We start from the raw sequence: 16,517 nt of genomic DNA on the forward strand, positions 1-16,517 counted from the left end.
CAGCCTCCCTGCCTCCTACTCTGTTTCCTTTCCCACCCCTCATTGTCATTCCTGCCTGTCTTTTGCATTTCCTAGACTAGTTAAGAGTTCTTTTTCTTCTAGGTGTTTACACCTGCTGAACACCCCCAGCTTTGAATTCTCCATTCCTTCATTACCTGTATTCACCCAAGCTAGGTAGGCAGTCTCCTGAGCTTTAATGATTAGAGGTAAGATATTTCAGATTGATTTCTTTACCACAATCTAAGCCCAAAATTCTGTTGGAGAAAAAGCTTATTTCCTGTTAGGATTTAATAAAGTAGTTGAGGAGGAAAATAGGTTGTGGGAAGTTGCATGGTAGTAATTACCTGGTCATTCCCCCTCCCCCTTTTACATTTTACATGTTTTAAAGTATCTGTATTTCTCACCAGGCTTGTTGTCAGAATGAAATGGAAGTAGTAAAAAAACCAACGTGTTCTTTCACTGTACCTTTTTTCTAGCTTGTATATGTTTATTTTCTGTCAGTTTTGTTATTTGTATAAATTAACTCATTTAGAAAAGAAATATGTTCACTGCAGAAAATTTTGAAAACATAAAACAGTGTAATGAGGAAGAAACCAAATCAGTTAAAGTCCCATCAGCCAGAAAAACAACATACTAATATTTTGGTGTACTTCTTTCCAGAGACTTGAAACAAATATTTGGGTATTCTGTAAAATTCTCTCTCTCTCTCTCTCTCTCTCTCTCTCTCTCTCTCTCTCTCACACACACACACACACACACACATAGATACAATCTGCTTTATAAAGCCCTTTAACTTCATATTATATCCTGGCTTATCAGTGTCATTGAAATACGTAATTTGTAGTGGTGACATGATAGCAAATCGTGGACCTTACTTATAACTTCGTTGGGACCTTGGGTTGTTTCTAATTCTTTGCTATTATAAATGACAGACTAGTATATGTTAACCTTATTGTAGCAGTTTATACTCTTAGCAGCTATGTGAGAGAACCCCACCCACCCCCCTACCCCACCACTGTGCACACAGGCCAATGCTAGATGTTAGATTTAAAAATCAACAAGTCGATAAGTGAAATCTAATTGTTTTAGTTTTGAATTTTAATAGGTGGAAAACTTTTCCCCCATGTTCCTGGCCATTTATATTTTTTGTGAATGTCTCTCTTCTTCACCCCTCCCCTTTTATCTCTGAGCTATAGTGATGATCCGAAATAGCTCAGCTGTCAGAGTGGCACACAGGGCTATTAGAAGTTACAGTTGCAGAGAAAATGCCTGGATCACATAGCAGTTGGAGGGAGAAACTGTAGCACTGCTGGCCAGAGCTATGCCTGCCGTCAACCAATAGCCCCAGGGTAGGAGGGGGAGATCACATTTGGTTCCATCTATGGAGGAGCAGCTTGGTGTGTGGAAAGATGTGGCTTTGGGGCCTTAACTGTAAGTCTCAGTTTACCCCTTGATACCCGTGAGAAACCGTGCGTTCACTCATCCTTGAAGCCACAGCCACCTGGGATGTTTGAAAAGTAAATGAGATTACACATAGCAGCATCAGATCATATACACAGTATGCAGTGAATACATGTTTGTTCCACTCCTCTTCTCCACTTCTGCTGTGCCTCTTAAACCACAGAACCCAGGCAGATGGGAGGATCAGAAGGGGGACTCAAGCCATTGACTCTTTTACAAATGTTAACTGGCTTTGGGAAACAATCCTTCTCTGATAGGCTTCTTCAAAGGCCTGCACAAGTATGTGGACCAAGGGAGGGTGGGCACCTGTAGAGTGATTATCTAGATTTTATTTAAAGCCTCAGCCAGAATCCTGAAGGAAAGAGTTTGAGGTCTGGAGTAAGGTCTGCATTGCAAATATGACTCAGACCCCGAGGGAATTACTCTAGGTATCTAGTTTTCTAAAAGGGGAATGCAAATAGCATCTCAGAGTTGTCTCAGGGTTGTCACAGGGATAAAATGAGAAAATATATGTAAATTTATTAACATGGTACCTGGCATTTGTGAAATGTGCAATAAATAAGAGAATAAGGAGAAACTAGTGGTTAGTTTAGCTAAAATGTCAAAATACTTTGACAGAGTTTTTCGACCAAAACATTGGAAGTCGCACTAAGATGGGGGAGAATCTTCTTTGCTCCATTCCATCTCCTTTTGAAGGCTCATCCTTGTGGCCATATTCATAGAAACCAGGAAAGAAAGAAGTCCAGATGGAAGGAGTCCTGCTCTCATGTTGGAACCGGTGGTGAGGGTCAGGAAAAGTTTCCATATTAATACATGGTTGGGAAGCAGGGTGTGTAATTCTATCATCGAGTGTGTATGCGCAAATGGGCTGGTACTTTCGCAGACTGTCTGTAACCAGCTTTACTGAGTTTATTAACAAGGTGCCCTGGACCTCTTTCCCAAAAAGTTCAAATGGATTTGCCTCGTCCTCATTAGCAACAACATGGTATTTATCTTAGAAGATGTACCATAATTTTAATTGGTCCTGAAAGGAAGTTCTAGTTTTAAATTAGTATTTATTTTTTAAACATTAGGTAATATATTTATATAATTCAAAATTTAAGAGTTCAAAGGGTATTGAGTGAAAAGCCCCTTGCTTGGTCTTGCATGCACCAATTCTCCCTACACACTACCTTTCAAGAAATAGTTTGTGAATATGTAAGCAGATCCCCTTTTACACACGTGTGTGCATCTAAATATCTATGTCTATAGCTCTGCTCTTGCTTTAGCCACTTATATATCATGGATGATGTTCTGTATGTACCTACGTCAGAATATAAAGCGCATCCTCATTCTTTTGGTAACTCCAGAGCATTCTGTGGTATGGATGTATCGTAATTTATTTAACTTTCTAGATAGGCATCTAGATTGTTTCTAATATTTTGTTATTACAATTTGCACTTCAGTGAATAACCATGCACATGACAGTTCACTCAGATGTAATAGAAGGATAAATTTCTAAGAGTGGGATTGTTGAGGCAGAGGGTGTGTGCCTTGGTAATTTGAGGGGTACAACTAAGTGACCTCTGTTGAGGTCATTTCGTCTCCATTTGCAGGGTGAGTGCCTGTTTTCCTGTAGGCTTGCCAGTGGAATGTGGGTCAGACTGGGCCTTTGGCCAGTTTAATAGATGAAAAGTTTAGTTTTAATTTGCATCTCATGAGTGAAGTTGAACATCTTTTCAAATATTCAGGAGCCATTTATATTTCCTTATTTTCCTGTTGGAATGTTCACCTTTTTCTTGCTGGTTTGTAGCCCTTACATATTTGCATGTCAGAGAATTTAGCTTTGTTATCTATAAAGTGTTAGTGCCTGGAAAGAATGGAAGACAATGGCCCTCTTTTGGGTGGTGTGCCGTAACCTGCTGGGTGCCCTTGGGATTTTTACTGGAGTCAGTCTGAGGATGGGGTAGGGGTGGGGGTGGTCCAAGGGACATATACCTAGTTAAGCTCTTGCAAACATTGCCTTGAAGGGAAGATATCTGGTGAAGTGCCCAGCCCAGTGCTCGGCATGAATCTATGCCCAGCAACATTAGCTTTCACCGTCACTGCGGCTGTGAGATGTGTGTGGGAGCAGGAGGAGCACAGACAATGTTCGCAGTACGAGCCAGTGATGGCACATCAACCCATCCAGCCCTTTGGGGTAGGGGCTGGCTTTAGAGAGAGGTGAGGTACCTTCTGCTCCTCTTGAAGGACAAGTCATGCTGGGGGGGCAGGTGGGACACACCTGGAACCCTGAGGGATTCTCTGGCTGCTGTGGCCCCAGGAGCTTTCTGGAGAAGGCTGAAGAAATTCAGAGCTACCCTAAGACCTGGGCTGGGCTGGGGCAGTGCAAGGGAAGGAGGCTGTGCTTTGTAGGGTTAGCTGGGCTTTTGGCTGCAGTATTGGTTGCTTCTGATGGTTTTGCTTGCACGTAGCCACTGGGTGTGTCACAGGGAGCTGCTGTATTTGAAGAAGCAGTGGAAATAAGATTAGGGGCTTTGCTGCCTCTGCCAACTTTAGGGTCAGTAGCATTAAATTAGATCTACCAGCTAGATCTTTTGGGGTGTCATAACCTAAGATTGACAAGCTCTGGAGGTTTAGCATATGTTGTATTATACTCACTTTGATTTATTTTTCATGGCAATTAATCTTGAAGTTTCAAATAATTTGAAGGTAGGTGGGAGATTTTTATGTTCATTAAAAGGAGGCTTGGGTTAAAGGCTGTGAAACAGTAGTCTTGATATCATCTTTATTTAAAACACATTTTAATTGTAGTATAGATACATATATCAGAGGAAATAATGGTGTGTGTAGGGGGGTAAGAATAAGGTGTGTTACCTCCATACCACATTGCTTGTGGGATCTTAGTTTCCCAACCAGGGATCGAACCCAAGGCCCAGGCAGTGAGACCGTCAAGTCTTAACCACTGCACTGCTAGGGAATTCCCACCTTTTTATTAAAAGAATAGAAAGCACTTACTTTGGGGACCTTTATTACTACTCTGAAAATGATTGTTTTAGTAGAAAATGGCTCACTTGACTACCAGACACATGACAGTCAGTGGTGGGTAAATTTTGCCAGATCTGCAATAGGTGATAAATTGAGCTCTGAACGTTCTTATCAGAGGTGCTGGGTTTCCCTGGTACCTACATCCTTTACCTTCTATATGAGTAACAGGCTCATCCAGCTGTCAGCTTAAATTGGCATTGCTGTCATAATGATGCTCAGTGTGGGACTCCTGGGCTATCACTCCTGTCACTCCTGCTTCCTATACAATTTGACCGTCTCAGGATTACTGTTCAGAAACAAATATTTTAACGTTATTGTCTTAGTGGAAATAAAACACATAAGCAAGAAAGACATATTTACTGAGCAGTAGACACATACCCCCACCAAAGGCAGCATAGCCTTTTTTTGTTGGAGACAAAACCAACTGGAAAAATTTAGGCAGAGAGAACCTGCTTTCCTAAACTGATTGAGTGATTGTATAATATTAGTTTAGGCAAAAAAAATTTAAAGCCACAAGTTTGATTTCAAATAGTTCTGGGGGGAGAAAGGACATGGTTCCCGAAAAATGTTAAAATAATCTGCTGATATATATATATATATTTTAAAGAAAAACATGATCAGTTCCCTGAGATGAAAGATTTCCCTCTGTTATCTGTGATGCTATTAATAACACAAAAGAAAATCCATTTTTATTAAGTTTAGAAAGCTTTCTAAGACATGTTTTATTTCCCAGTTGAAATAATATTTAGAAGTTCAAAAATATGGAGCTTTCATAGTATCAGCAACATTTTAATCTTTTTCTCTTAAAGAAAACAAAACAAAACTCTATGCCTTTCCTGAAGAACTGATCTGATTTTTTTAAATTAAATTTCATGTTTTTAAGAAAATGGACCATTAGAGTGGCTAATTTAATATGCCAAAGGGAAAATATTAGTGAAACAACTAGTGTTTTACTTTCAGTGATGTTTAGTCACTCCCTGCACATAGACACAGGAGACATAGCAGGTCAGTGGTCCCTTTCTTCTATAGCCTTGGCTTCCCCCTGGTGCTGAATTCCCCTTTCTCTTGAGTGAAAACCTGTTTCATCTCCCATTTGCTCCAGAATCTCCTACCTTCTAGGTTTGTTCCCATTCTCAGTTGGAGCGCTGATGGAGCAGGGGCCTGGGAAGAAGGGGCGCATTTTCCTCTCTTAGGGGTGAGGATGGCTTGGAGAGAGGCAGTGGCTCAGCTCTGGAGCATGAGACTTCCAGGGAAGGTGGGCTCTGAGGTCCCCAGGGATCGCTTTACCTATGGAAATATGTTAGAAATCGTAGGTCAATAATATTTACAGTTGAATAAACTTCGCACACTGGCCTGGGAACGTAAGCTTCTTTACGGGGTGATTTCTGTGGATCAAACATATTTTGAATTGACTTACAAACTTCTGTTGTACCAGTTTGTCACTCTGTCTCTCCCTACACAAATCTCTTTGGGACCAGCACCTCCATCCACCGGCCACCTGGGTGAGTGAACTGGACAGCAGCCCAGATGCTTTACCCCTCTGCCCGCAAAATCCAGTCCAGGCCTGGGATGTTGCCTATCGTACTGTGGTGGTGTCTCCCCCTGCACTCGCCCTGCAGAGCTGCAGTGCTGTGGTGCTACGGCTCCTGTCTGGGCAGTCCCCAGGCAGTATTAAGGCCATGTCCTAGCTCTCTCTTGAACCAGACTACCTTTCCCAGAGCACTGTTAAAACCTTGGCTCAGGCCACTGTCCCTTCATGTCTGGCAGTTGCCTCATAAAGGGTCTGCCCGCCTCTGTTCCCGTCATCATCGCCTTTACTTCACCCCACCCTTCCACTCTCCCGCTGCAGTCAGCATGTTATCCAAAGCCAGATGTGGCACACTGGATCATGGCACACCTGTCCTGGGCACCACGTCGTGACTCCCTGCTGCATCCTTTGTTCAGTCACAATTCTGTAACCTGACACCCGTTCCTGGGGCATGTCAGGACTGCATCCTCATTGCCTGGGCAGAGTAGATTCTCAAACAGTGTTTGTTGAATGAATATGTGAGCCTTTTCCTAGTCTGGGGACCATCTCATTTTATAGTACCTATTTATTTAATTGTGTGTGTGCGAGATTGCAGTAAGTCAGGGGAGGAGTGAGAGTTGCCTACTCCTGCCAGAATCTACTCTTTGGTGACACATATACAGATTAAAAAAAAAATATTGAGGTGAAATTCACACAACAAAATTAATAATTTAAAAGGGAACAATTCAGTGACATTTAACACAATCACAGTATTGTGCAACCATCACCTCTGCCTAGTTCCAAAACATTTTCATCACCCCAAAAGAAAACCCCATACCCATGAAGCAATTTTGCTCTCTGTGGCAACCATTGATGAATGTAGATGGTTAGTTTTAGCTGGGATAGGACTTTAAATCAGGCCTGGGTTTTTCGGATGACTAAGTAATTAAATGTTGTTTGAAGACGGTTCATCCTGAGTGTGTGTACCTCTTGGCTTCTAAGTGGGTTGAGTGCTGCTGTGATATGACTTGGAGCATGGTTGTAATAGTGAGTTAGAGTTTTATGTTGTGGACTTGAACTTGGTTTGGAGCATGTATCCTGCTGGCAGCTAGTTTTATAGGCAAACAAATGCCACAAATTCAGTCGGCTGTGTAAAAAGCTATAGCATGACTTAGAGTTTTAAAAGCAACTCTTTATTTGAAATAAAAATATTTTATCCTGTAAGAATTATGTACTACTTAATTGAGATTTTTGGAATACTTTAAAACTAGCCTTAGACTTGGGTTATATAATCTATATGACCTTTAATAAGAAATTAAAATGTTCTCTGACCTGATTTCCTCAAGTGCAAAAATAGGTGGATTGAAATCTCTCTGGACTGCCTTAGTTAGTCCAAGCCATGCTGCTTGAATCTTTAGTCTTTTTAATTTCTTCCCTGTTATAAAAATAAATTGTCCTCATTAGAGAAAATTATCAAAATATATAAAGGGAAAAAGAGGGTGAAAATGGCCCCACTGCTTAAAGGCAATCACTGTTACTGTTTTGGTATACTGGTGTACGTCTTTTTTTTTTTTTTTTTTTAATATCACTCTATCTATCTAATCTGTGCCAAGTCTTAGTTGTAGCACTCGGGATCTTAGTTGTGGCATGTGAACTCTTAGTTGTGACATGCATGCAGAATCTAGTTCCCTGACCAGGGATCGAATACGGGCCCACTGCATTGGGAGCATGGAGTCTTACCCATTGGACCACCATGGAAGTCCCTGGTGTACATCTTTTTATTAGCCATTTTAAAAAGCAGTATCAAATAACACGAATATACTGATTATAAAAGATCCAAATGCTAAAGAAGGGTTGGTAATGAAAAATGAAAGCTACCCATCATTACTCCTTGCACCTAGGGCAACCTACATAGTAGTTTGTGACTTTTCTGGATCCTTAACCAAACATTTGGACAGATAGAGAGGATATTAAAATTTTATTTTATTTAGCATAATTGGGATAATTCTAGGCTTACTGTTTTGTGGCTTTTTAAAAAAAAACAGTATTTCTTGGACTTGTTTCCTTGTCAGTACATCAGTTTTATTCCTTTATTTTTTTGCGGTACGCGGGCCTCTCACTGTTGTGGCCTCTCCCATTGTGGAGCACAGGCTCCGGATGCGCAGGCTCAGCGGCCATGGCTCACGGGCCCAGCCGCTCCGCGGCATGTGGGATCTTCCCGGACCGGGGCACAAACCTGTGTCTCCTGCATCGGCAGGCCCAACCACTGCGCCACCAGGGAAGTCCAGTTTTATTCTTTTAAAAAAACTTTTTTCATTAAATGAGTCAATCTACATAAAGTGCCCTTTTTTTAAAAAATTTATTTTTTTTTTTTGGCTGTGTTGGGTCTTCGTTGCTGCGCGCAGGCTTTCTCTAGTTGAGGAGAGTGGGGACTACTCTTCATTGTGGTGCCCGGGCTTCTCATTGCGGTGCCTTCTCTCGTTGCAGAGCACGGGCTGTAGGCGCACGGGCTTCAGTAGTTGTGGCTCACGGGCTTAGTTGCTCTGCAACATGTGAGGGATTGAACCCGTGTCCCCTGCATTGGCAGGAGGATTCTTAACCACTGCGCCAACAGGGAAGCCCAGTTTTATTCTTTTAAATGGCTGAATATTGGGAATTCCCTGGTGGTCCAGTGGTTAGGAGTCGGCACTTTCACTGCCGTGGGTCCAGATTTGATCCCTGGTCAGGGAACCTGCAAGCCATGTGGCAGGGCCAAAAAATTAAAAACTTAAAAAAAAAAATGACTGAATATTATTCTTGAAATGGATATATGATAATTTAACAACGTCTGTCTTTTTGATAAACATTTAAAGTTTTCTAAGTGTTCAGCATTGTAAATAATGCTGCAGTCATCAACCTTGAACATAGATATTGCATAGATATTTCTGGAGGATAAGTTTCCGTGAGTGTAATTGCTGGCTCCAAGAAAATGCCTGTTTCGAATCCCAGTGCTAAGTTCCCCACCACAAAGGTCATTCCACCAAGAACATAATCTCCCTACACCCTGGTCAACACCAGATTCGTCTTTTAAAATTTCCCCCTAATTTATGTTAAAAAATGAAATTATATTTTGTCACTTCTATAATTTTACGTAAGGTTGAACAGCTTTTTTTTGTGTCTCATTGGATATTTTAATTTTTTTTTCCCCTGTGGATCATAGACTCCTATCCTTTGGGTTATTTGTATTACGGATTTGCAGGTGTTCTTTTTGAATTACTAATACCAATCATTGTTACGTGTTGCACTGTGTTTTCTCTTACACCATCACTCATCTTTTACTTCTCCTTAGTGTATTTTATAACACCAGAATTTAAACTTTTTGTGTGGTTTTTCTTTTTTCCTCTGTATTTAAAAAATGTGTTGTTATTCATACATATAATTATATTCAGTATTATTTTTTTCAAGATAGATTCTTAAAAATGGAATCATTAGGCTAAAGACTAAAAATATTTTAAGGTTCTTGCAGTCAGCCAGGACCTAAGGAGACTATGCGTTATCTCACCAAGGGTAGGCATGAAGACGGGTCGTGACCTGCTGGGTGCCCAGGTGTTTTCTTTTGATTCTTAGGATAATTTCTAGTCCATACCTTTAGGGCCCAGAAACTCAATTTTGTTGGCGTAGACAGCCCCTGCCCATCCACATCCCTCCAATGCCACAAAGAAAGGCACACACCAGTGGGCTAGTTTATTTAACTGCAGTGAGAAATATAAGTTAGTATATTTAGTATATAGCAGTGTGTGAATTGCTCTAACTGGCACATTTCTTCCCTGTAGGGACATAGAAGTAAGTTGTTATCAGGCGTTACCTGGGAAGGGATCTCAACCAAGGCAGCTCAGAATGCCTTTCACCCGCTCAGAAACTGCAGCTTTGTCCTCTCAGCCAAGCCTCCCTTGTCCCTGGAGGCTGTTGAGGGTCCTACTCCTTGTAGTTCCTTTGGGTGTTGCATTTCTGGTCTCCTTCAGCTGACCCCCATTCATGCAGCCTCACTCTGTAGAAAACATGGTACGTTTCTCCATCAAAAACACGTGTGATCACTGGTGCAGCGCACTTGTCAGGAGTTTCATTTAAGAAAACTTAAAACTTGGCTAATCTGATAAGTGAAAATGCAGTTTTTTTCTTTGGGGCAAAATGTTTTCATACAACAGAGCGTATAGGGTGAAAAAAGCCTCTAAATGAAGTGTTTCCCTTCAGGTGGTGATCAATGGAGGTGCCACATCCAGCGGTGAACAGGACAATGAAGACACCGAGCTCATGGCAATATACACGACAGAAAATGGCATCGCAGAAAAGGTACTCCTTGCATCAGCCCCAGCCACTCACCCACCACTGCTGTCCCAGATCCCCTACAAGGAGGCAGATATCCATCTGGAGTTTTGTCTCTACCCTCCTGAGTGTGTGTGTGTGGGTTCTCTTTACAATGGAAATAGAAGGAGTGATGAGGATTAGAAGTTACTAATTTTTAATTGTTTTAATGGCAACATTAAAGTGAGAACCATGTAGAGGTCTTTATCTAGATATTTTTAAAACCTCAGCCAGGATGCCAGAGGGAAGCATTAGGTCTGGGTGCTAATATGACTCAGACCCTGAGGGGGTCTAAAGCTTTCTGGGCCTTAGTTGCCTCATCTCTAAAATGGGTATAAAAATATTAGCATCTGTCTTAAAATTGTTGTGAGTATTAAATGAAATAATATGTATAAAGTTATTAGCATTGTGCCTGGTACATACCATGTGTACAGTAAATAGGAGACACCAGTAGATAGGTTATGTAGACTGTGAAAGTGCCTTGGACAAAGATCTTTGAAAATCATGCTGAAGTGGGAGAATCTTTTTTTCCACCGCATCCCCTCTGCTTGACAGGTCAGTCTATGTGACCGTAGAATGTGTGACCATGTTCATAGAGGCCAGGAGAGAGCTGCCTGGAGAGGGTCCACATGGCTTGATTTCTTTTTCTCTTTGTATCTGCCACTGTGCCTAACACATATGAAAAGTATGATAACATGGCATTTCCAGACTGCATTGCAGCCCTAAGACTTCTCAATTTCATTTGAGTTTCACTTGACAGACTTTTAAAACAGATTTTATTTTTACTATCATCAACTTATATAATGATGCATTATATTCTAGAACCACTGTACTGCACTGTAAACAGTATATACTGTGTATTCTAGTAACAGACCACTAGGAAGTTGATATATACAATTATAATACCCAGCTTGGGTATTAGTGCAGTAAGTTTACAGTGTAATCATGAAAATGATAAAGAACAAAAGAAATTATATTGAAATTCTTAAATAATCAAATTTTTTGTGTCTGTGATTTCTTTCTTTTTCTCTTTCTCCCTCTTTCTTTTTCTTTCTTTCCAGTTTGGGAGATGGAAATTTCATTTTGGCTGTCTTGACCAATATGGCTGTTATTTGGTCAAGCTATTCTAAGTTTTGTGGAAGCTAGATTCATGCTGAGATGTTGAAATTCCTGCAGTGTTGGTTTCCAAGTTGCTCCTCAGAGCACAGATTGGAGCAGCCATGGTTGTGGCTGTGGTCTGCAGCAGAGACTCATTCCACAGGGCAGGATCTGGGAGGGGCCCACTGCCTGTCTGGCTTGGGTCTCAACATCCAAGAGGTACATCTTATAGCAAAGTGCTTCTGTTTTTACAGACTTGTTGGGCTGCATCCAATCCTCAGTTATTTGGGCCTTAATCAGAGAGTCACCAGAATTTCCAGGCTGTAGGCTGTCATGAGTTTTGATGTTCATTATCCGGAAGTTGATGGCTGTCTTTTAATATACGATATTTGTTTTTCTCTTTCTGACTTGCTTCACTCTGTATGACAGTCTCTAGGTCCATCCATGTCTCTACAAATGACCCAATTTCATTCCTTTTTATGGCTGAGTAATATTCCTTTGTATATATGTAGTTTATACTGTGATGGCTGTCTTTTTTTTTTTTAACATCTTTATTGGGGTATAATTGCTTTACAATGGTGTGTTAGTTTCTACTTTATAACAAAGTGAATCAGTTATACATATATATATGTTCCCATATCTCTTCCCTCTTGCGTCTTCCTCCCTCCCACCCTCCCTATCCCACCCCTCCAGGCTGTCACAAAGCACCGAGCCAATATCCCTGTGCCATGCGGCTGCTTCCCACTAGCTATCTACCTTACTATGTTTGTTAGTGTGTATATGTCCCTGACTCTCTCTCGCCCTGTCACAGCTGACCCTTCCCCCTCCCCATATCTTCAAGTCCCTTCTCCAGTAGGTCTGCGTCTTTATTCCGGCCTTACCTCTAGGTTCTTAATGACATTTTTTTTTCGTAAATTCCATATATGTGTGTTAGCATACGGTATTTGTCTTTGTCTTTCTGACTTACTTCACTGTGTATGACAGACTCTAGGTCTATCCACCTCATTACAAATAGCTCAATTTCGTTTCTTTTTATGGCTGAGTAATATTCCATTGTATATATGTGCCACATCTTCTTTATCCATTCATCCGATGATGGGCACTTAGGTTGTTTCCATCTCCTGGCTATCGTAAATAGAGCTGCAATGAACATTTTGGTACATGACTCTTTTTGAATTTTGGTTTTCTCAGGGTATATGCCCAGTAGTGGGATTGCTGGGTCATATGGTAGTTCTATTTGTAGTTTTTTAAGGAACCTCCATACTGTTCTCCATAGTGGCTGAACCAATTCACATTCCCACCAGCAGTGCAAGAGTGTTCCTTTTTCTCCACACCCTCTCCAGCATTTATTGTTTCTAGATTTTTTAATGATGGCCATTCTGACTGCTGTGAGATGATATCTCATTGTAGTTTTGATTTGCATTTCTCTAGTGATTAATGATGTTGAGCATTCTTTCATGTGTTTGTTGGCAGTCTGTATATTTCTTTGGAGAAATGTCTATTTAGGTCTTCCGCCCATTTTTGGATTGGGTTGTTTGTTTTTTTTTATTGAGCTGCATGAGCTGCTTGTAAATTTTGGAGATTAATCCTTTGTCGGTTGCTTCATTTGCAAATATTTTCTCCCATTCTGAGGGTTGTCTTTTGGTCTTGTTTGTGGTTTCCTTTGCTGTGCAAAAGCTTTGAAGTTTCATTACGTCCCATTTGTTTATTTTTGTTTTTATTTCCATTTCTCTAGGAGGTGGGTCAGAAAGAATCTTGCTGTGATTTATGTCATAGAGTGTTCTGCCTATGTTTTCCTCTAAGAGTTTGATAGTTTCTGGCCTTATATTTAGGTTTTTAATCCATTCTGAGCTTATTTTTGTGTATGGTGTTAGGGAGTGATCTAATTTCATACTTTTACATGTACCTGTCCAGTTTTCCCAGCACCACTTATTGAAGAGGCTGTCCTTTCTCCACTGTACATTCCTGCCACCTTTATCAAAGATAAGGTGTCCATATGTGCATGGGTTTATCTCTGGGCTTTCTATCCTGTTCCATTGATCTATCTTTCTGCTTTTGTGCCAGTACCATACCGTCTTGATAACTGTAGCTTTGTAGTATAGTCTGAAGTCAGGGAGCCTGATCCCTCCAGTTCCTTTTTTTGTTCTCAAGATTGCTTTGGCTATTCGGGTTCTTTTGTGTTTCCATACAAATTGCGAAATTTTTTGTTCTAGTTCTGTGAAAAATGCCAGTGGTAGTTTGATAGGGATTGCATTGAATCTATAGATTGCTTTGGGTAGTAGAGTCATTTTCACAATATTGATTCTTCCAATCCAAGAACATGGTATATGTCTCCATCTATTTGTATCATCTTTAATTTCTTTCATCAGTGTCTTATAATTTTCTGCATACAGGTCTTTTGTCTCCTTAGGTAGGTTTATTCCTAGATATTTTATTCTTTTTGTTGCAATGGTAAATGGGAGTGTTTTCTTGATTTCACTTTCAGATTTTTCATCATTAGTATATAGGAATGACAGAGATTTCTGTGCATTAATTTTGTATCCTGCTACTTTGCCAAATTCATTGATTATCTCCAGTAGTTTTCTGGTAGCATCTTTAGGATTCTCTATGTATAGCATCATGTCATCTGCAAAGAGTGACAGCTTTACTTCTTCTTTTCCGATTTGGATTCCTTTTATTTCCTTTTCTTCTGTGATTGCTGTGGCTAAAACTTCCAAAACTATATTGAATAAGAGTGGTGAGAGTGGGCAATCTTGTCTTGTTCCTGATCTTAGTGGAAATGCTTTCAGTTTTTCACCATTGAGGATGATGTTTGCTGTGGGCTTGTCATATATGGCCTTTATTATGTTGAGGAAAGTTCCCTCTATGCCTACTTTCTGCAGGGTTTTTATCATAAATGGGTGTTGAATTTTGTCAAAAGCTTTCTCTGCATCTATTGAGATGATCATATGGTTTTTCTCCTTCAGTTTGTTAATATGGTTTGTCACATTGATAGATTTGCGTATATTGAAGAATCCTTGCATTCCTGGAATAAACCCCACTTGATCATGATGTATGATCCTTTTAATGTGCTGTTGGATCTGTTTGCTAGTATTTTGTTGAGGATTTTTGCATCTATGTTCATCAGTGATATTGGCCTGTAGTTTTCTTTCTTTGTGACATCCTTGTCTGGTTTTGGTATCAAGGTGATGGTGGCCTCGTAGAAGGAATTTGGGAGTGATCCTCCCTCTGCTATATTTTGGAAGAGTTTGAGAAGGATAGGTGTTAGCTCTTCTCTAAATGTTTGATAGAATTCGCCTGTGAAGCCATCTGTTCCTGGGCTTTTGTTTGTTGGAAGATTTTTAATCACAGTTTCAATTTCAGTGCTTGTGATTGGTCTGTTCATATTTTCTATTTCTTCCTGATTCAGTCTTGGCAGGTTGTGCATTTCTAAGAGTTTGTCCATTTCTTCCAGGTTGTCCATTTTATTGGCATAGAGTTGCTTGTAGTAATCTCTCATGATCTTTTTTATTTCTGCAGTGTCAGTTGTAACTTCTCCTTTTTCATTTCTAATTCTATTGATTTGAGTCTTCTCCCTTTTTTTTCTTGATGAGTCTGGCTAGTGGTTTATCTATTTTGTTTATCTTCTCAAAGAACCAGCTTTTAGTTTTATTGATCTTTGCTATTGTTTCCTTCATTTCTTTTTCATTTATTTCTGATCTGATCTTTATGATTTCTTTCCTTCTGGTAGCTTTGGGGTTTTTTTGTTCTTCTTTCTCTAATTGCTTGAGGTGCAAGGTTAGGTTGTTTATTCGAGATGTTTCCTGCTTCTTAAGGTGGACTTGTATTGCTATAAACTTCCCCCTTAGAACTGCTTTTGCTGCATCCCATAGGTTTTGGGTCGTTGTGTCTCCATTGTCATTTGTTTGAAATGAATAGTAGGGAACATTAATTCTTCAGGTTTTTAAACATCTGTAGCTGTACCTTTTACTGATCTGTTGGCAGGAAAAATATCTAGTACACTAAAGTTAGCACATTTCTGCTAGACATTTATTGTTTGTGTGAACATTTTTTTCATCATCTAAACTTTGATAGGTGTGTATTTCCTTGAATACTAGTGAAATAGAGTATCTTCCTATTTTCCTGGTCTTTTTTTCCCTTATATTACGAAATGACAAGGATAGTGAGAGTTATCATGTGTTGAATAGTGCTAAGCATCCAGACCCTTGGCTGAATGCTTTAAGCAACCTGTCACATTTAGTCCTCATAGCAACCCTGTTAGAAAGGTGCTATCACTATCCCTGTTTTAAAGGTGAAGAAAATGAAACGTTTAGGTCCTTTGCTGTCTTAAATTTGTGTAAAGAAGACTTCATACCAGAGGATGCTGCCCTCTGGGATCTTGCTTTTCAGATGGCATTGAAAGGCTATCTGAACACCTGACTGTGAAATAAGAATGGACCATTCAAGAAGAGACAAGAGAACTGAGAGCAAGAGAGCCTGTCCTTTGCATTCCCCATATTCACAGGTTTCTTAATTCATTGTAATGTATTCACTTATTTTATTAAAAACTTGACTTTTCTGATGTCCATTAAAACTCTTGAAGTTCTTATGATAAATGCTGGCTAATATGATATTAGCTATAAGATACTCATCTTGGAATTTGCTTAAAGGGATTTTTTTTTCCTGAAAGGATGAGAAGGATAATGCCTCAAATCATCAATCATGAGTCCATAGGATGGACCTCAGTATCATTGGGACTCTTAGATTAGGGGTGTTGAAGGACTTGAACTTCATAATGAGGGTATTTTTTTTAAGTGTTTTTTAGTTTTTACCTTTTTTGACTTATGATTCCTGCAGATTCTCTTTAAGTTACCTTTTATCCCGGTACTAGCTGGTCTTGAAAAACAAAGTTCTCTTGAGCATACTTGTTTAACATAAACAGTTCAAAATTGTATTAAACAGTTTAAAATGTGCTGCCTCCATTCTTGGTCTACCCCACATAATTGGCAGCGGGCAGTCTGGTGTGTATATTCCACATTCTTTTCCACTCATGCCCGCACACATATCCGAGAGTGTTGTACCATGGATGGTGAGCCACTGCTAG

The 16,517-nt window shown here is 40.0% G+C and overlaps 1 protein-coding gene across 3 annotated transcripts in view; it reads left to right on the forward strand.

Moving 5' to 3' along the window:
- The window catches only part of SLC23A2 (solute carrier family 23 member 2), a 150,913-nt gene that overhangs the window by 78,140 nt on the left and 56,256 nt on the right, over positions 1-16,517 (forward strand). For all 3 annotated transcript variants that reach the window (XM_027118228.1, XM_027118229.1, XM_027118231.1), the window contains one exon: positions 10,226-10,324. In XM_027118228.1, coding sequence (XP_026974029.1) covers positions 10,226-10,324 — 99 coding nt within the window. The remainder of the gene's footprint in view (positions 1-10,225; positions 10,325-16,517) is intronic.

Source organism: Aethalodelphis obliquidens, unplaced genomic scaffold (genome assembly GCF_003676395.1).
Source record: "Aethalodelphis obliquidens isolate GAN/ISIS:26980383/991018 unplaced genomic scaffold, ASM367639v1 scaffold18, whole genome shotgun sequence".
Classification (NCBI taxonomy): domain Eukaryota; kingdom Metazoa; phylum Chordata; class Mammalia; order Artiodactyla; family Delphinidae; genus Aethalodelphis; species Aethalodelphis obliquidens.